Raw genomic sequence first — 20,495 nt, 5'->3', positions numbered from 1 at the left:
CCGCTTGTTTGTCAGTCAAATGCTCTGCTCTCCTGAGCTATACTCATCCCCTTAAGCCTCCTCTTAACAAATTCACAAACATCTTCCAACATCCATCAACAAATCTTTCATGGTGTTTGATATGTGAGTGGGATCTGTGATATCGTAATGGACATTGTCGTTTGTTTGCTAAACAATAATAATAACACTGTTCATTTAGCGGACACTTTTATCTGAAGGGCATCCAGTACAGGGGGATTTGAACCTGTGACCTCTTGATCTGCAGTCAAGTGCTCTAACCACTGAGCTACACCCTCACACATAGCTCCCACAACTACCGAGAACACGCGTGCCAATTCATACCCATTCAAAGCCTGTTGATCTTGCGGCCTCTTGCATAATCTCTCCAAGCTATCATGTCACATGTTGAAGCTGGGTCTATCGCACACACTTTCCAACAATCCAGTTCAAAGGCCACAGCCCTTGTGACTCTGATCCATGTTTCCAGACGGCCTTAATGTGGTCCCTGTTGTCAAAGCAAAGGTAAACACGGGATGGCTTTAGGAGGGAAGGACGCAGGACGGACGCGGTTAATGACCGCTCGTTCTGGGATGCTGACAGGCCTGTTGCGGCTGCTTGTGTAGATATGCGCAGAATGAATCGTTCGACTTCCAACCACGAGTCAACACGTCTTTGGTGTGTTTCTTGACTTGCTAACCCACTCCAATCAGGTACTGACATGCAAGAATGATATCACGTTATTGTCACGTTTCGTTCGGATCGACTCCAAATGGGTTGGTTTTGACCTTGGCAACTGGTGACTGATTCATTATCCTTGTTGTCTCATTTCCTCCCTAGTCCTCTGAGTCATTGGCTGCAGTAAGACTCGCTTTAATTATAGCCTAGCATTCCACACAGACAGAATGAGGAGGGACAGGGAGGTCAGAGAGAGGGTGGGAGGGGAAAAGAGGGATGGAAATAGAGAGAGTTTGGTGGAAGAGATAGAGACCTGGTGTTGGAGTGGGATAGGTTTGGCGCGAGGCCCTGTGTCGACTCAGACCTGTGCCACCATGATGCCTCACATTTATAAAGCTTGGTGGGTTTGTGCGCTGACCCGCTACTTGTGTCTCTCTGTGTTCTTCTCTCGTCACAGTGGGAGAGATAAACCATGGGCCAGAAGCAAGACAAGCCGTCGGAGAAGGAGGGAGACCCAGGCTGTGGCGGGCGGGGGCAGAGGGTGGCAGGATATGAGCCCTCGTCTGAGCCTGAAGACCAGGCCAGCAGCATTGACAGCACAGGGAGCACTGGGGGCAACGGAAGCACAGACTGGCTTAGCGTCTGCAGCCAAACAGAGCAGTTAGATGATCTCCCAGCCCCCCTGGCAGACACCCCTCGGGGGGAGCCAATGAGCCCTGCGCTGGGCTCGGAGGGGTGGGCGGCGGGGGAGGAGGGAGGGAGCGAGGGAGGGAACGGAGAGGGCAATGCTGTCACATGTAACGCTGAGCCAGAAACAACCCCGAGCCCAGAGGAGAGGAGACATCACTCGCAGCCCACCACACAGGAAGAGGAAGACGCAGAGAGTGAAACCATGGCCGAGAGTCGGAGCGGATCTGCCACGGGGGGGCGAGGGGCGAGGGAACCACAGACGGGTCACAGAGACGCCGGTAGAGACGGCGAACGGATGCTCGCGGCCAATCCCTCCGAGGAAGGGTTTGTGCCGGTGGAGAAAGACGCACCCCGGGTGCCGTCTGAGGGGGTCGGCCAGGACGCAGGGGGCAGGGAGAGGGGGTGTGAGACGAGAGGGCACCCTGGGAAGAAACCCCCTCAGGAGATGTCTGGTCAGCATGGTTCCGTTTCCCCCGGGGAACCTTCCATGGAGAAAAACCTTGGGCGTGTTGGAAGAAATCCAAGGCAAAGTCAGAACGGAATTCCGTCTCGGCAGGATGAACGTTGGACACACGCTGATGAGGTTGGGGACGCTTGTGATGGAATGGGGGTTCTGGATCATCTAGATAAAAGATCCTTACCCTCGTCCTCACACCTGACAGGTGACTCATTGATGAGGACAAGGGATGGGCGGGCACTGGACAATCATCAAGTCAGCGAAGGAAACACGAATCATGAGAGCGTGAATGATCACTTGGTCCGACTCAACATGGACGGTGAAACTGACAGACTCCCTGGCGACAACGTAACCACGGCCACCGCGCATCCCTTAAACGCTGCTGAGTGTGTCACTGAGAGAACCAATGTAGTCGGGGGTGACGTTGGCCTGTGTGCGAAGGTAGAGGAGGAGGAGCCCGGGTTCAAGATGGCGGCCGCCTCTTCCCCACCGAAGGTTCAGAGTCGCAGCGCTCCAGACAAGAAGAGGGGACCCTCAGAACGCGACACGTCTGCTCTCTCTCCGGCCTCCAAGCTACCACACCTCCAAACAGCCTTCTGCTCGATGGAGCAATGCAACTTGGCTCCCTCCCCTCCCCTCCCCCTGGCCGTCCCGGAGGACCTTGACAGAGAGCGACAGGTTGCCACCGTGCAGAGAGAGAGAGACTTTGTTTGTTTCAGCGCCGTCACCACCCTGCCACCCGTCAGTCACCTGTTGCCGGAGAGAGAGGCCCAGCCCAGCGGAGACACGGCTGATGTGCAGGCTGAGATGGAGTCCAACCCGGAGGGGAGGGCCAGGAAGAAGGGGCCTCCGCCGCCTGTACCCAAGAAGCCCAAAAACGCCTTCAGTAAGATGTGGGCGAAGCTTTCGGAAGAGAAGAAGAGCAAAGGAGGTGTTCACCCTCACAGGGAGAAGGAGAGAAGGAGGCAGGGTCAGCTGAACAGAGAGAACACCAGGGACCTATTCCTCCTCCCCTGCCAGGACACGTCTTCCGAGGGCAACGTGTCCCCAGATGTGGATCCTGTGGATGATTTCTCCCAGGGCAGAAGAGCAGCTCACAGAGAGGATCAGTACAGAAATATTATCGATTTTGACGCCTGGGCGCGTATGGTGAAACGCTCCAGGGATGAGGAGCTGAAAAACCTAGACATGTTGCAAGTGAGACCTCCCGTTGAAACGCGGGCCAAATCCAAGGGTCCACCTCCTCCCATACCTAAGAAACCCAAAAACCCATTTGCGTCTTCAGGTGCATTTCCAGGGTCAGAGGTCACAGCTGGCCTTACAGATGATGACCACCAGGAAGTGGAACCCGTCGTGTGGAGGACCAGGGCGGAGGACAACCTCCGACCTGACCGGGTCAGCTGGAGGGACTCATGTGACTGCGGCAACCGCCGAGAAGCGAGCGACGAAGAGGAGGGTAGCGATGGCGAGGCTGTGGAGGAGAGCGAGGTGTCTTGCTACAAGCCTGTGTCTGAGCTCATTAAGGAGACCAACCAGATGCACCAGAAGGTCAGACGTCACAGGGACTCGTTCAGAGGCCCAGACACCAGGCCCGACGGCGGGCCAAGCGAGCAGGGATCCAGTCTCAAGGTGTCCCAGATGAAGAAGACTTTCGACGCCACGAAGAAGCCCGCGGAGAGGCCACCAGAGTCCAAGCCTCCGCCCAAGAAAGGTAGAGGCTTTATTGACGTGCTCTCCTCTTTCTCCACTGTCGATCTCTCTCTCTCACTCTCTCCCTCACTCTCTCTCTCTCACTCACTCTCTCCCTCACTCTCTCTCTCTCCATCACTCTCTATCTATCTATCTCTCTATCTCTCTCAAACTCTCTATCTCTCTCATTCTCTCTCCCTCCCTTCTATCTCAGTTTTTCTTTTTGTCTTACTCTCTCATTTGCTCTCACTCTGTCTCTCTCTCTAAATATACACATAAATATAGATATATCAATCCCTGTATGTCCCTGCCTTACAGATACCACTGACACCTGAGAGCCCTGTGTTGTAAAGGAGCTATTTTTGTCACATTTCGCATTTAGGCACAACTGTTCAATGGCTCGGAACTGAAAACGTACAGTGCCCTCCAAAAGTATTGGAACAGTGAGGCGAATTCCTTTATTTTTGCTGTAGACTGAAAACATTTGGGCTTGACATCAAATAATGAACGTGAGACCAGAGATCAACGTTTCAGCTTTTATTTCCAGGTATTTACATCAGGATCTGATGCACAACTAAGAAAATATCACATTTTGTTTGAATCCACCCATTTGTCATGTGAGCAAAAGTATTGGAACAGATATACTTAAAACATATAAGTGAATAAGACTTAATATTTAGTTGCAAATCCTTTGCTTTCAATAACTGCAGCAAGTCTGTGACCCATTGACGTCACCAAACTTTTGCATTCTTCCTTTTTGATGCTTTCCCAGGCTTTCACTGCAGCCTCTTTCAGTTGTTGTTTGTTTTGTGGGGTTCCTCCCTTCAGTCTCCTCTTAAGCAGGTAAAATGCATGCTCTATAGGGTTTAAGTCTGGAGATTGACTTGGCCAGTCTAATACCTTCCATTTCTTGCCCCTGATGAACTCCTTTGTTGTTTTGGCAGTGTGTTTTGGGTCGTTATCTTGCTGCATGATGAAGGCTCTGCCAATCAGTTTGGTTGCATCTTTCCTTAAATTGGCAGACAAAATGTTTCTGTAGACTTCCGAGGTCATTTTGCTGCTGCCATCATGTGTTACATCCTCAATGAAGATTAATGAGCCCGTCCCAGAAGAAGCCATGCAAGCCCAAGCCATGACATTACCTCCACCGTGTTTCACAGATGAGCTTGTGTGTTTGGGATCATGAGCAGTTCCTTTCTTTCTCCAAACTTTAGCCTTTCCATCACTTTGGTAAAAGTTAATCTTTGTCTCATCAGTCCATAAAACTTTGTCCCAGAATTTTTGAGGTTCATCTCTGTACTTTTTGGCAATTTCCAGCCTGGCCTTCCTATTCTTCTTGCTAATGAGTGGTTTGCATCTTCTGGTGTAGCCCTTGTACTTTTGTTCAGGAAGTCTTCTGCGAACAGTAGATAGTGATACCTTCACTCCTGCCATCTGGAGGTTGTTGCTGATCTCACTAACAGTTGTTTTAGGGTCTTTCTTTACAGCTCTCACAATGTTTCTGTCATCAACTGCTGATGTTTTCCTTGGTCTACCTGTTCGACGTCTGTTACTTAGTACACCAGTAGTTTGCTTCTTCTTCAGGACATTCCAAATGGTTGTACTGGCTATGGCCAATGTTTCTGCAATGGCTCTGATTGATTTTCCATCTTCTCTAAGACTCACAATTGCTTGTTTTTCACCCAAAGACAGCGCTCTGGTTTTCATGTTGTTTTCACCTCTGAATACAGTCTGCATAGACAAAACCTATCTTACCCAATCTGAACCTGAGTGTAGACATTCAGTGGTATTTATTGATTGAATAATGTATGTAATAGGACACACCTGGGCAACAAAACACACCTGTCAGTCACATGTTCCAATACTTTTGCTCACGTGACAAATGGGTGGGTTCGAACAAAAAGGTGATATTTTCTAATTTGTGCATCAGATCCTGATGTAAATACCTGGAAATAAAAGCTGAAACGTTGATCTCTGGTTTCACATTCATCGTTTGATGTCAAGCCCAAATGTTTTCAGTCTACAGCAAAAATAAAGGAATTGGCCTCACTGTTCCAATACTTTTGGAGGGCACTGTACGTGGAATACATTTGAAAATAGACTTATAAGCACATTGGGGGAATCATCACAAGTGTACGTTTTAGCTAAGTTTAGTAATGTGCTCCTCTGTGCAGTTGATGTGATCGGAACTATATTACAGTAAGATAAGTGTATGTCCGTCATACACGCTCATACGGTAAAGATGAGATACTCAGTAATCACCACTTGAGGTCGCTTGAGCTCAGCAAAAAAACGGTTTTAAAAATCCTGGAACAGCAAGCAGTCTGGAGCAGTGGATGGCTTGATGCACTGTTGTTTTTATACGATTTTTTTTTTTTTTTTTTTAGTGTGTAGATATTTTACAAAAAATCAATGAGGTTATTTCAATTTTCACACTATTTTTTGAATATACATTTCTCCTATAACACTGAATAAATACAGTAATTTGCCCGTTGCAGGTGCAGAAACCTTAACATGAATATCACATTTAAAACACTGGGTTGCGGTTGTTCGAATAATGATTATGAATAAGAGTCATGATCATGATATGCATGGATATTTCCATTGTTTCATTTGAAATTAAGTCATTGTTGTGAAGTTGATTATAATTATTATTATTGTTTGTCTAATTTGTATTATCAGCATTTTATGAAAGTACTCATTATATGATTTTAGGATCCTGGGGATGCTAAGATCCTCATGCTTTAAATGATATAGGTGGGGATGAAACTGGGCGTTGCTTCCGGTTCATAGACTTGCAGTCAGGAGGGAAAGAACGGACAAACGATTGTTGAGAGAAGGGACATCCAAACGGATAAGGGATCACCTATATTCATGTTTTCAGATTGATTACCTCGCGTTTGAGTGAAAACCTTGCATAGATTTAGGAGGTAAGTAAAATTCACCGGTCTCGATTTTGCATTGAACATCTTGCGTGAACATCTTGCGTGTAGGGCTGCGCACCATTTAGCTAGCTGATATGAATGGGAGAAACCAGAAGAACCATGGATACAATCTGCACTTGCGTCATAATAGCTCACTGGCGGTGGTCTATTCTCCAAATGAGCGCAGCTAGCGTGTTAGTTGGCTTGCATACTATCCATCAACCTAGCTGTGTTTATATGGACCTTCGTGCAGAAATCTGGATTTTGACTTCTAGCCTAGGTTCATGTATGCTCATTGGCTGGTGAAGTATTTTCCCAAAAATGGCAAAGCACAAAGATAGCTAAGGAAATGGCTATCTAGCTATCATTAGCACATCGCTAGCTAGCAAGGGAGGCTAACTAGCAAGAAACACTACACAATTGCTTGTGTGACCGAGCCCATTGATTGTTTGTCTGCACATGCCACATTATTGCGTCCCAATCTATCGCCATTCATAACTTCATGTGTATCAATGGTAGAATTCGAGGAATCTATGGCATACACGTCACTTTCAATGGCCATTCATCTAACTGCTTTTGTAATTGCTCTTTGGCTATCAATGATGCCTACAATGATGTGCACTCAATGATGCTTTCTCACAAAGGTCATGAAATGATTAATTTGCGTCTTCTGGAGGAGCAGAGCTCACTGGTGCTAGAGGCCAGTAATATTAACCAGCTGTTCAGAGATTAGATAGATTGTGCATTAGATCTGTTAGATTTGCCCATTGTACCGTCATTCTGCAATTTATGAGTTTGTAAGATGCTGCGGAACTGACACAATAATACCCAAATCTGGAATCCCAGCTGTGTTCCTAAACATAGATATCTCAGTGACCTAATCAATAGCTAATGTTCAGGCGGACACAAGAAATCTGTGTCAACCTAGACAAGTGTCCACTGAAGCACATTTTTTTAGACAAACGTGAAACTGCTCAAACCATAGACCTCATGGCTTGTTCTCCTTAACGTTGGTGGTTGATGTCAAGACAGCTTGGCTGAAGAGCCCCTGTCATGTCATATACCATGTTGAGGGGGGGAAAGTAGGTCAGCATGTGGAAACTAATAACCCATGCGCTGAATAGAGCAGGAGAACATCGCAGACCAGGAGGGCTCTGTGCGAAAGCCTCGTCAGTGGCCCAAATCAGCCACCGAGCCGCAAAACCATCAAAAGAACAAACTGTTCCGGTCCGCCATTCACAGAGTGTGTCAGTGCAGGACGCCAGACCCGGGACCTGTTCAGCCCTCTGGATCATGTAGAACTAATGCAGTGTGTTTTTTCAGCAGACGCTTTCACCCAAAGCGATGTACAGGGGGGATTTGAACATGAAACTTCTTGATTTGCGGGTCAAACAGTACCACTAAGCTACATCCTCTATTGTCCATCACCATGGATGGTGTAATCTGATCCTCGGACCAGATCTTCTACACTTTAACACCCGTTGTCACCGGGAATAGCTCAGGGGTAGAGCATTTAACTGCAGATCGTTTTGAATCCTCCCACCCTGTGTTGCTTTGGATAAAAGCGTCTGCTCCATTATTATTAAAACTATATAAGCATTCTGACCCCAGTCAGAAGAACCTCCAGCTACATCCTGAGCTGGTAATGCAGCCTTGACTGAGTGTTTCGGATGGATCCGAATAGCCTGTGCCCTCTGCTGAAAGATTTCACCCAGGGGGATATCTGAGTGGTGAGAGGGGCCTGGTTCAGAAACAACACCCTGGCCTCTACTGTGGAGAGGAGAAGGAAGGATAAGGGAGGGGAAGACAGGGGAAGGGAGGAGAAGGGAGGAGAGGAGAAGAGAAGGGAGGAGAGGAGAACGGAGGAGAGGAGGAGAAGGGAGCAGGAGAGGAAAGCAGCAATGAGCTCTAAATGCTCTCTGAACATATCTGAGCTCGAGTAATCAGTGTCGAGGTCTGCAGTCATGGCAGGAGGTGGGTAGTGGGCGTGCTTCAGCACAGCTGCTAGAATGTCACACAGAACCTCCACTTCTCATTCACACAACTTCGATGGAACGACGGAACAGCACGGTGATATGTCCCAGCTCCCTGAAAACGCCCCTGATTGAAACCCATTTATTAAACCACTGTAGACAGGCCATTCTCACATTCTTTGCTGAACAAGGCTGAACGACAGGCAATTTGTAATAATTTATGTAATTTATTTAGCAGATGCTTTTATCTAAATCGATGTGTGGGGGGGTTGGGAAGGGGTGTTTTGAACCTGCAAACTTGTGATCTGCAGTCAAGTCAACGGCTGGGGGTTGGGTGCTTGTTGCCATGTGAAGGGCAGATCGGAGTTTCGTCTCCACTTCCTGCAGATGGTCCTCTTCTGCTTCGACAGGAAACAGTCAGCAAAAGATGACCACGCTATGTTGGACTGTGCAGTGGTTAGCTGCTATTGGGACGTGAGCCTGTTAAGTGGTATCGGTGTCATTTGGGTCGAGAGTCTGAGTGGACGAAGACCATGAACACGAGCCAAGCCTCTCCTGTTATACCAGCCCCACCATCTCAGCCTCTCCTCTGGTCCAGCGTCTCCTGGTCCAGCCTCTCCTGGTCCAGCCTCTCCAGGTCCAGTCCCACCCCGGTTCGGGTTTGCTCGCTCGGACTCGGGGCATGCCGACGCAAACGGCGGCCTTGTAAACCAGTCTAGCAAGGAGGAGAGATGTGCTGTGAACACCCTGGGTAATCAGATACCAGCCTGCAAAAAACGGAGGGGGGGGGGGGGGGGGGGGGGGGGGGGTAGGCTTGTGGTGGTGGTGAAAGGGGGGGGGGGGGTGATGGTGAGGCAACTTTATCCTCTTGTCAGGGCCAGCTGGACTGTGGAGTAAATCTAGTTTTGTGAGACTTCCCAGGGACATTCACTTAGTCCTGCGTAAGTGTCCCAGTGTGTGCTGTAGTCATCTGAATGATGTCATGGACAGGCAGGCAGAACCACTGTGGTTTCGTAAGTGGAAACGCCAGCCCTGAATAACGCTGAACTTAGTTGTAATTATGACACCTTTCTCTCTTCTCTCTCCTCCTTCTCCCGATTCCATCCCTCTCTTTCTTTTCTTTTTCTTTCTTCTCTCTCTCTGATGGCAGACATGTTCAGGCGAGTCGTGCGACAGAGTAAGTTCCGTCACGTCTTCGGCCAGGCGGTGAAGAACGACCAGTGCTATGACGACATCCGCGTCTCCCGGGTCACATGGGACAGCTCGTTTTGCGCCGTCAACCCCAAGTTCGTCGCCCTCATCATCGAGGCCAGCGGGGGCGGGGCCTTCCTCGTCCTCCCTCTACAGAAGGTGACCGCCGCCGTCGGGCGTCTCTGTTTGTGTCCTCTTCCTCCTCTTCCTCCTATCCCTCTTCTCCTCTCCTTCCTGTGTTCCTCCTCTCTATCAAACGAGAGGATGATACTCCATTTGGTTTGTTCGTCCATGCTAACACTCCACGTTCAGTAACGTTATCTGTGAGAGATTACGGAAGAAAATGTAGTAGCCAAAAGAAAGAAAGAGAGAGAGAGAAATACAGCAATGCTCTCATCGTTATGGCTTTAGAGAGCAAGCAGCTTGTCTGCAGGGAGAAGCGTGCGTGCTGCAACAGCCTGTGTTTTCTCTTCCTCCTCCCCTCCCCTAGCCCGCCTACTGTCAGCAGACATGACCATATATGGAGGTCCAGTTCTTTGCATGTCAGCCGAGAGGACCATTTCCTCTCCCTCCCCATTGGCTGAATTCATGTGTTGCCTAGTGGATTCTGGGACAGAGGGTTGAATTTTTGAGAGGGAATCTTTCCTCGTGAAACCTTTTCTTTTCGTGTGTCTTCTCCCAGCAAAAAAAAATGAGGATGTAATCCAAGATACTTCATTCAGTGTTTTTATGTCTTTAAAATTTTTTTCGTCCTGAGAAATACAGAGGAAGTTTCAATAGTGACACAATTTGGATTGACCAGTTGGATTCCTGTTTCCATGACACTGCCCCGTGTTACAGCGTGGTGCCGGTGTGAACCACAGACGATTCATGGCCTTTAATCAGTGTGATATTACAGCTTTTTCATGCCCCGCCCACTATCAGGCTTGCCTGGCTGACCCTGGGACACTGACTGGGGGAGGGGCAGACACAATTAGGCCACATGGTTGATCAGTAAATATAAGCTACTGTATAGCACATGATTTTCCAGGTAGTGTGGCAACAACAGAAGCTGAACTACAAGGTTTTGCAGATCTGAAGCTGGATGATGATGAAGATGATCATAATAATAATGTATTAATTAAGCAGAGGTTTTTATCGGATTTGAACCTGCGACCTCTCACAATGCACTAGTGCTGAGCTATACCCAAATCCTAGAAGACTCCCCATATAATTGGCACCAGTTTGCCATAATATTAACATGAGTCATTTTGACATGCATTATGTGGGACTGATGAAAATGCTGACTGGGTTGGTTGGATGCTCCTGGGTCGGTTGGATGCTCCTGGGTCGGTTGGATGCTCCTGGGTCGGTTGGATGCGCCTGGGTTGGTGCTCTCAAACATCTGGTGGAACATCTGTTTCTGTCACTCACCCTGGACTCTAGCTACGCTGCTACACAAGCTACCATGGAGCTACGACATAGCAACATTTACAGTAACAACATCATAGTTATACATTACAGTAAAGTTACAATAACTACCATGTAACTACATAACGATACCAATAGTAACATTGTAGGTACATAGTACCGATTAATTACATAGTGCCATGGTCATTATATTTACAACAAGGTCTAATGAATGTCATTACAAAAGAGTGAGAAGGCACGTTATGGGTATCAGGCTGGGGTATCAGGCTGGGATATACGGTTGGGGTATACGGTTGGGGTATAAGCCAGGCAACGCCTGTAGAGGTGTGAGTTTGAATGTAGTGTATCTGTCAATAGCATATAGCTTTGTGCCTGCAGTCCTCTGGCCTGTATGATTAGCCTAGTTAGTGACCTGTCTTCAACCCCTAACTCTTCTCTCTCCATCCCTCTCTCTCTATCGATATATCTGTCATTGTTTCGCTCAGTCTCCCATCTAGGGGTGTCACGATACCAAAAATTCAGTAGTCGGTGCCAATACCATTAAAATAACACGATTCTCGATGCCAATTTCGATACCATGGTAAAAAAAAAATAGGATTGTCTAAGATTCCATGTAGGCTACTTGAACCATGAACTTCTTTAAAATATTTGAAAAATAGCAAAATGTCATACAAAGACATACAAAACATGTGCAATAGAGCATAGCACAACATAATAACGTGCAATTAAGCCATTCAGCTAACAAGATGAACATGACATGAGTTTACCTTCTAAGCTATGGGCTAACGTTAAAAACAGCTAACCTAAACTATGTACATAAGCCATTGTAACACACGTGCCCACCATCTCAAACATCATGTAACGTGTATTTTAGTATGACAGATTAAACAAACAGAAAAAGAGCATTCTTTGGATGTATTCAGAATTTCGCCGCGACTTCAACGAACATTGATTTATTTTGTATGATGCCAGATGTTCGCATCGGTGCTGCGCCTCTTCTGGAACTGTATCAAAACTTGCCTTGAATTCTTTAAACAAATCCAGATGACGATCTTTCAGGTGCTTAGCTAAATTGGAAGTATTCCCCCTTGGTCTGAAGACTGCGGTAGCATTTTTTGCATAATGGCTTCTGCGGATTAATTATAACGCCACGGTCATCTGCCTCAAACACAAACTACTTTTTTTGCCTTTCTTGTCAACAAGTCGAAGCGGGGCGATCGCTAAAGCAGCAGTTGTTATCTTGTTTTTCTTAATGTAAACGTTGACTGAACACTCCTGAAGGCGCAGCACCGATGCTAACATCTGGCATCGGCGCTCACGGTACTTACGGTGCTTCAAAAAAATGGGCATCGTCGGTGTTTTGTTATTTTAGCATCGGAAGGTACCGTAAGTATCGGTTCTCGTGACATCCCTACTCCCATCCTCTCTCAAACCTTTTCTATCTCTCTTTATCCCTCTGTCTCCTGTTCTCTCTCTCTTCCTCTACAAGTATTTGTATCTTTCTTTTCCTTCGTTTTAATCACTTTTCAACCCCCTCTTGCTGTCACACTTTTGCTCTCTCTCTCTTGCTTTTCTCTCTCTCTCTCTCTCTCTCTCTCTCTCTCTCTCTCTCTCTCTCTCTCTCTCTCACGCTCTCTCTTACACTCCCTCTCCCTGAGGTGATATTTACAGGAAAAAATTTGTTCATTTATTTTGGATTTATCTTGATGCTGTTGACGTAGCACTGTAAACTATGTGCCAGCTGCTCGTCAGTATCTTCCCTAGGAGAACGGTGAGGTTGATTGGAGCTTAATATGAGGGGTCGCTTCTGAACAAACGGGTTTTAACAAGGCTGTTATAAAGTTAGTTCTATAATCATGTCCCTTAACAGCCAGGTAGGCTGAAGTTATCCAGCTAGTCAGGTTAGTGTGTCCTATCTTACACGTAAGAAAACAAATATTCATTTTGCATATGCTTTTATCCAAACGACGTCGTCGACGTGCAGTCACTCGGTCTGCCTCTGATCTACACCCTTCATTCTAACTCTGGGGAAGAAGAGATAGTGAACAGAGCAGCAGCCGAGTGTTAGTGTTCATCCTAAATACTACATGTCTGCTGAAAGCCTTGGACAAACAGAGCCCCCCCCCCCCACAATATCTCCCCTCTACTCCCTCCCTCCCCTCCAGCCCCTTCCTCCCCTCCAGCCCCTGTCCTCTTCACTTTGGGAGCAGAAATCAAAATGACTGTTCTTGCCCTCCCTCCTGGCTAGTTGTTACCGTGACAACTGAGGTAATGGCAGGGAGTGTAGCCCCATGGGGCGTGTGATCAGATAGCTTCCCCCTCCCTTCTCCCCCTCACTGCCCCTCCCCATTCCCCTTCCCCTCCCCACTGCATTTCATAAACAATCCTGGTGCTTCCTGCTATGTGTATTGATTACAATGGTGTGATGGGGGGAGAGAGAGAGAGGGGTGGAGAGAGAGAGAATGAGCGAGGGGGGGTTGAGAGACAAGTACAAGTTTTGGGGGGAGAACGCCAAGCTCAGCAACTATTTGCTGCGGACGAAAATGCTGGGTTCTCTTCTGAAGACGTCGGGCTGCTATCAGGTGGCCTGGCACACATGCCACAGCTCTGACTCTGAGAGTTAAAAGCAGACCTCTATCAGTGTGAAATGTAGAGATGCTGAGGTCACTGACATCACCACAGGCCCAACAACTCGTGAACAGAGGAAGAGAGAGAGTGGGGGTAGAGGAACGGAAGGGGAGGGGGGGGAGGAACACAGAGAGAAAGAGAGAGCGTGGGGGACAGAAAGAGAGAGAGGGGGGGGGGGGTGGCTAACACAAAGGCCCGGAGTGAATTCAGGCAGAAGGTTGAGACCTGCTTTGCCTGCCTGCCTGTCTGTCTGTCTGCCCTCCTCTTTGCCCTCTCTGTCTGCCTGCCTGCCTGTCTGTCTGCCCTCCTCTTTGCCCTCTCTGTCTGCCTGCCTGCCTGTCTGTCTGCCCTCCTCTTTGCCCTCTCTGTCTGCCTGCCTGTCTGTCTGCCCTCCTCTTTGCCCTCTCTGTCTGTCTGCCCTTCTCTTTGCCCTCTCTGTCTGTCTGTCTGTCTGTCTGTCTGTCTGTCTGTCTGTCTGTCTGTCTGTCTGTCTGTCTGCCTCTACCCGTCTGTCAGACAGGATTACCCAGAGAGCATAAAGGAGTGTCCCTGGCCTGTCCTCATCTGTCATTGATCCGGGGGACAACCAGAGGTCACTGCTTGACCTCTGGGTGCATGATGTCATCTGGACGAGCACTGATTGGCTGATTTAGCTTTTGTTGGGAATTGCAGCCCGTCCACGCTTTTAAAAATGCTTTTAAATGTTTAATCCGGTGTGAGGGGTGACGCTTGGTCAAGAAAGAGGTGAAGAAAAGTGATTGTGGAGACGAGCGTTATCTCCATGAACTCAGGACCAGCACCATATGTTCAGACGGACATGGTGGCTAAAGTGACATGAATAAGCATCTCTATGGACTTCACCTTCTCCACCAGCTGGTTCTACCAAGCCGTCCTCAAGTCCCCCCTCTCTCTCTCTCTCTCTCACCAGCCCCCCCCCCCCCCCTTCATTATCTCTTTCCAGTCCTCCCACTCACCTTCTGCCTGTCTGTCTGTCCACAAACTGGTCGCATAGACAAGACCTACCACACTAACCTGTTTCTCTCTCTCTCTCCCCCCAGACTGGTCGCATAGACAAGACCTACCACACTAACCTGTTTCTCTCTCTCTCTCTCCCCCCAGACTGGTCGCATAGACAAGACCTACCCCACCGTCTGTGGTCACACGGGGCCTGTGCTGGACATTGACTGGTGCCCTCACAACGACCACGTCATCGCCAGCGGCTCGGAGGACTGCACTGTCATGGTACGGACCTGAGGGGCCCTTTCACCTCGAGGGCCGGTTTGAGTTATTTTAGTTTGAATAGCTTTTTCCCCCACAAGCACTGCCACAGAAGGCTTCATATGCCCACAGTTCAAGCACAGAGGAAAATTAATCCCCCCCAAAAAAATATAGAAACATTTTAACATTTTATTTAAAACCGTAGGAGCCGTTTAGTATGGGGTTAACTGGTCCTAAGTGGTTCAGTGTGAGAACACTGAGTGAGAGTTGTAATTCTACCGCCTCCGCTGGTGAGTTACACAGGCTCTGTGTGTCTTCAAGACAGAAATCAGATACTTGGATAGAATGACCTCACCCGACCAACCCCATGAAAGGTTGTGCTATTTAGACGTATTTGGTCTTCTGAAATGCACATGGATAAATGCACACTGCCCGGGCCCGATCAGCAGCACATCGGCCTGAGCTGGAGAACACGTCAACTAAACAAGTTCATAAAACAATCTTGGCTAAGTATTATTTGTTATGACTGCATAAGTAGATATTGTAATCTGCATATGTGGATGTTGCCGTTAATGGATAAAACCTTATTTAACTCAAACTCTTAAGTCATTATTTACATGAAGGCCTTTCTTAGGAAGTGATGACCAGTGATGATATCAACTGCTGTGTAGGTCAAGTCTTTCATTTCAATCCTGTGAAAACACAGGCATGTTGTCATGCCAACTTGATTCTTCTCTTACTGTTCTGATGGGGCCTTTCCCCCTGAGAAGCACCCTGCTTCCCTCTGCAGGCTGCTCCTAGCCAATGCACCCTGTTCACACAGTGCCAAGTGTAATGTAGGCTAATGCATTCATTTATCAGACGATTTCATCCAAAGCAATTAGCAGAGCGAGATTTGAACCTTGATATGCAGTCAAAAGCTCTACCATGGAGCTATTACCCATAGGCCCTCCCATCCTGTATAGGGCTGATAATGAGTGATATTGTGGGTTGTACGTCTAAAGGTATGACTTGATGACATCCCAGAAAGGTTTTCCTCTGGTGTTTTGTTGAATTTTTTTTTTCAAGATACTGTGTGTGTGTGTCCAGGTGTGGCAGATCCCTGAGAACGGCCTGACCGTTGCCCTGTCGGAGCCGGTGGTCGTGCTGGAGGGACACTCCAAGAGGGTTGGCATCGTAACCTGGCACCCCACCGCCCGCAACGTACTCCTCAGTGCAGGTAGGGGCCCCACCAGACTCCCATACCCCTGGTCCTGATCCTACGTCGGTCCTTGGTTACGATACTATACGATTAACTTTATTGTCCCGCTCAGGGAAATTTGTCTTGGACTCTGTGGTGCGTCATGAAATGCCTTGTCAGTCACAATGACGACAAACAATACATCCTCAGCCAAACAGCATCAACAGTTACTTAACAGTATTGCACATATCCCATAACATAACACATACATACACCTCATAATAATACATGCTAAAAGATCACCGTAATAAAGGCACTCTAACATTTATACATAGACTTTAGCCTCAAGCAGCATTGAGAAATGTAATGCAAGTTGGAACAAATGAGCTCTTAAAACTCTTGTTGATGCTAACCCCGTTGATGCTAACTCTTGTTGATGCTAACCCTGTTGATGCTAACTCCGTTGATGCTAACCCCCCTCCCTCCCTCCTTCCCCTCAGGCTGCGACAACCAGATCATCGTGTGGAACGTGGGCACGGGCGAGGCCATGATCACGCTGGAGGACATGCACCCCGACGTGATCTTCAGCGCCTGCTGGAGTCGCAACGGCAGCCTCATCTGCACCGCCTGCAAGGACAAGAAGGTCCGCGTCATCGACCCGCGCAAGGAGAAGCTGGTGGCGGTGAGCGGCCATGTTTGTTACCGACGTGGCACTGGCGTGCCTTGCAGACAGACACGCACAGACGGATGAACGCACGGAGACGCCAAGCGGAGACGCACACGTGCAGATCCACACACAGACACAGTCCACCTAGACAAAACACACACTGTCAGCCGCTGTTTCAAGGCCGTGCTGTCTCTCTTCCAGGAGAAGGACAAAGCCCACGAGGGGGCTCGACCAATGAGAGCCATCTTCCTCGCCGACGGCAACATCTTCACCACCGGCTTCAGCCGCATGAGCGAGCGGCAGCTGGCCCTGTGGAACCCTGTAGGTCTCTCACACACACGCACTATCCTTAACCCTGTCGGTCTAACCCTGTCTCACACACACACACACTATCCTTAACCCTGTCGGTCTAACCCTGTCTCACACACACACGCACTATCCTTAACCCTGTTGGTCCCCTCACCATGCATAGACAACACACACTAACCCTCGCTACCTCACCACACACACACACACACACAAAAGCAGACAGATCTTACCAGACCACAATCCTCCTCCTCTGCTATCAGAAAAGCATGGATGAGCCGATATCAGTCCACGAGATGGACACCAGCAACGGAGTCCTCCTGCCCTTCTACGACCCAGACACCAACGTGGTCTACCTGTGTGGCAAGGTATGTCTGCTGCTGGCTCCGCCCCCCTCAGCAGGGATGTCCCCTTTGGCAGAATTGGCTTTCCTCTGGTAGTTTAATAACAAAAGATTAAGAAGAACTGAGGATCTGAAGTGTAGGATCAGGACACTCACCCGAGCTGACGTTCTCTTCTTTCTCTCCTCTCCAACCCTCTCCACGTCTCTCTCTCTCTGTCTGTCTTTCTCTCTTTGTCTGTCTCTCTCTTTGTCTGTCTGTCTATCTCTCTTTGTCTGTATCTGTCTCTTTTTCTCTCTCTTTTCCTTCTCTTCTACCGCTCCATATTTCTCCCCCGTCTCCTTCCATCTCCTTGTCTCTCTCTCTCCCATTTCCCTATTCCTTTCCCTCCCTATCCATCGTTCGTCCTCTCCCCCTGCAGGGCGACAGCAGCATCCGCTACTTTGAGATCACGGACGAGGCTCCGTTCGTGCACTACCTCAACACCTTCAGCAGCAAGGAGCCTCAGCGAGGAATGGGGTACATGCCCAAGAGAGGTCTGGACGTCAACAAATGCGAGATCGCCAGGTACTCGAAGCATTCTAGACTAGAGAGAATCGGATGTTTATACTCATTTGGTCCACTAGAGGGCGATGGGGATCGAATGTGTCTGGGTTAAGAGCATTTGACTGCAGAACAAGAGGTCAAATCCTTCCTGTTCTATATGCACTTTGGACAAAAGAATGTGCTAATTGAATACTTGAATCTTTTTTTTCTAAAGACTCAGGAATTTCAGCTTTCATTATATAGTAGAGTGACAGGACATTTCGGGGGAAAGAGGGGGGGGGGGCAAACAGGAAATGACACGGGGTGGAATCGAACCCATTCCCCTGCCTTCAATGAAGATGTATACTTTTATGTGTTTCCTGTAGGTTTTATAAACTGCATGAGAGAAAGTGTGAGCCGATCATCATGACTGTTCCACGGAAGGTTGGTCATTTTCCTGTTCTTGTTACCAGACGTTAACTGCAACATCAAACCTGATTCAAATGTAACAGGACTTTAATGACACAGTATAATATTCCCAAAATAGACCTGTACCGTCTGACTCCTTGTGCTCTCTCTTTCTCGCTTCCTCTCCCTCGCTCACCATCTCCTTCCGCCTCTCACTCTCTCTCCCTCCATCCTCTCTCCTCCACCTCCATCCTCTCTCCTCCACACACACACGCACGCAGTCGGACCTGTTCCAGGACGACCTGTACCCGGACACGGCGGGGCCGGACTGCGCCCTGGAGGCGGAGGAGTGGTTTGACGGGAAGAACGGCGAGCCCATCCTCATCTCCCTGAAGAACGGCTACGCGCCCGGCAAGAACCGGGACCTGAAGGTGGTCAAGAAGAACGTTCTGGAGAGCAAACCGGCTACTAAAGCAGAGCACACCTCACCGGCCCAGAAACAGGCCTCTCCACAGCCCTCAATAGTAAGTAGGAGTGGGACTAGACAGGTTGACAAGCCCATCGCATTTACAGGGAAGGCTAGCTTGAGAGAAATAACACAGTACTACAGCAGATGTGGATGACTGTAGGAAGGAGCGATGCTAAGTGTTTTCAGATTGATTTAGTATTTGTAAGTGGAGACAAGTTGTGAGATGTGTGTCTGAGGGTGCTGACGATGTGTTGTGAGTGTGGTGGTGATGATGGTGGTGGTGATGATGATGGTGGTGGTGATGGTGATGATGATGATGGTGATGATGATGATGATGATGATGATGGTAGTGGTGGTGGTGATTATGATGATGGTGATGATGGTGGTGGTGATGATGATGGTGTCCTCCCTGGTTACCTCCCTACAGAAAAACGAGGGTAAGATGGAGGAGCTGCTCCGAGAGGTCAAGTCTCTGCGCGACCTCGTGACCCTACAGGATCGCAGAATCGCCAAACTGGAGGACCAGGTCTCCAAGGTCGCCATGTAGGAAACCCCACCCCCACCACCCCCCCCCCCCCCCTTCTCAGGACCAATCCTCGGTTTGGAGAGAGTCACGTGGGCGGGGCCAGTCACTGCCAAATTGAAAATTCGGCTTCATCATTCCGCTTGGTGTTTTCCCAGTGACAATCCCAAGGACACATTCCAAGACGTTTTTTTTCTCTGTCGTCATGCCAACCCTCTCACTCCTCCCTCTTAAAACACTGACAAAGAAAAAAAAACTCTTGCGATCCATCGTCCACCTTTTTACCGGGGATAAAACGTATAACTGCCATTTTTGTTGATGGTTTTGTTGAAGTCTTAATTATTTTGGGGGGTTTTGTTATTGTTTGAAATTGTGGTCAAGGACATTCTGATTGTGAAGTTTGTACTTGCTGCGATAATATCAATGATTTTATGTAACCATCAGTATTGCCATATTCCCTTGATTTTCGTGCTGCCAAATTTAAACGGTGTGTGTGTGTGTGTGCGCGCGTGTCCATGCACTCCTACACCCTTCATTTCTTTGTGTGTCTTCTCTCTCCTGTTGTACATTCCACAGGCTCTCATAGAAATGAATTAGTCAACAAGAAGAGCTGTTTTTTTTTTTTTGTTCTCTCTCTCTCTCCAAACTATAGCTGTTACACTGTTGCTGACGAGTGAGAAACACGATTTTCTGCCCACAGCTCGTGTTCATAAGCATCAGGTGGGTGAATGTGAAGGGGCTCCTTCGGCTACTTTTAGCACCTGCTCTTTACGGGCTTTAGATTTTAACTGTGGGGGGTGGGGAGGGAGGGAGGGTGGGGCGGGGAGGGCGTTTTGGAGGCGGTTCGGAGAACCGTGGCGCTCTGGTGTAAATGTTGTGTAAATGTAGTGGTGCCTCTGTCACTCTGTGACTGGTATTAAGGGTCAAACTGAGGTAGGACTCCCTGCTGTCTGTGAAGGGACCACTCTCTCAGCACCTGTTTCACTGAACCCTCTGACAAATAGTCCTGTGCATGCAATAAAGATTTTACTCATGCAGATGTCTTCTCCACAATAAATCCCTTTGTTCTGACTTCTCTCTCTTTGAATGACTGTTTTGTGTGTGGTTTTAAAAGGACCGTGGTCAGTGTATCTTCTAGCTAACCAAAATCCCACCAGTTTAACGAGCAGACTGTTGTTTAAAAGAACTGCTTTAATGAGCAGGAAGACTGTTTTCATACAG

The 20,495-nt window shown here is 48.3% G+C and overlaps 1 protein-coding gene across 3 annotated transcripts; it reads left to right on the top strand.

The window, feature by feature from the left end:
• Positions 1-1,477: 1,477 nt before the first annotated feature.
• Positions 1,478-20,340, top strand: LOC124483804 (coronin-1C-A-like). Of its 3 annotated transcripts, none has more exons than XM_047044338.1 (11): positions 1,478-3,533; positions 9,559-9,758; positions 14,757-14,879; positions 15,945-16,074; positions 16,536-16,717; positions 16,904-17,023; positions 17,272-17,376; positions 17,771-17,916; positions 18,261-18,318; positions 18,564-18,806; positions 19,179-20,340. In XM_047044338.1, the coding sequence occupies exons 1-11, from the start codon at positions 1,568-1,570 to the stop codon at positions 19,296-19,298; spliced, it is 3,393 nt and encodes a 1,130-aa protein (XP_046900294.1). In that variant the 5' UTR covers positions 1,478-1,567; the 3' UTR covers positions 19,299-20,340. The 3 variants fall into 3 exon arrangements, with proteins under 3 accessions (XP_046900294.1, XP_046900296.1, XP_046900295.1); XM_047044340.1 differs by lacking the exon at positions 1,478-3,533 and adding an exon at positions 6,299-6,441; XM_047044339.1 differs by lacking the exon at positions 1,478-3,533 and adding an exon at positions 6,299-6,441 and having other exon boundaries at positions 9,552-9,758.
• The last annotated feature ends 155 nt before the right edge of the window (positions 20,341-20,495 follow it).

Source organism: Hypomesus transpacificus, chromosome 22, assembly GCF_021917145.1.
Source record: "Hypomesus transpacificus isolate Combined female chromosome 22, fHypTra1, whole genome shotgun sequence".
Lineage (NCBI taxonomy): Eukaryota > Metazoa > Chordata > Actinopteri > Osmeriformes > Osmeridae > Hypomesus > Hypomesus transpacificus.
The sequence above is the reverse complement of the archived record's forward strand: the minus strand, read 5'-3'. Positions and strand labels throughout refer to the sequence as shown.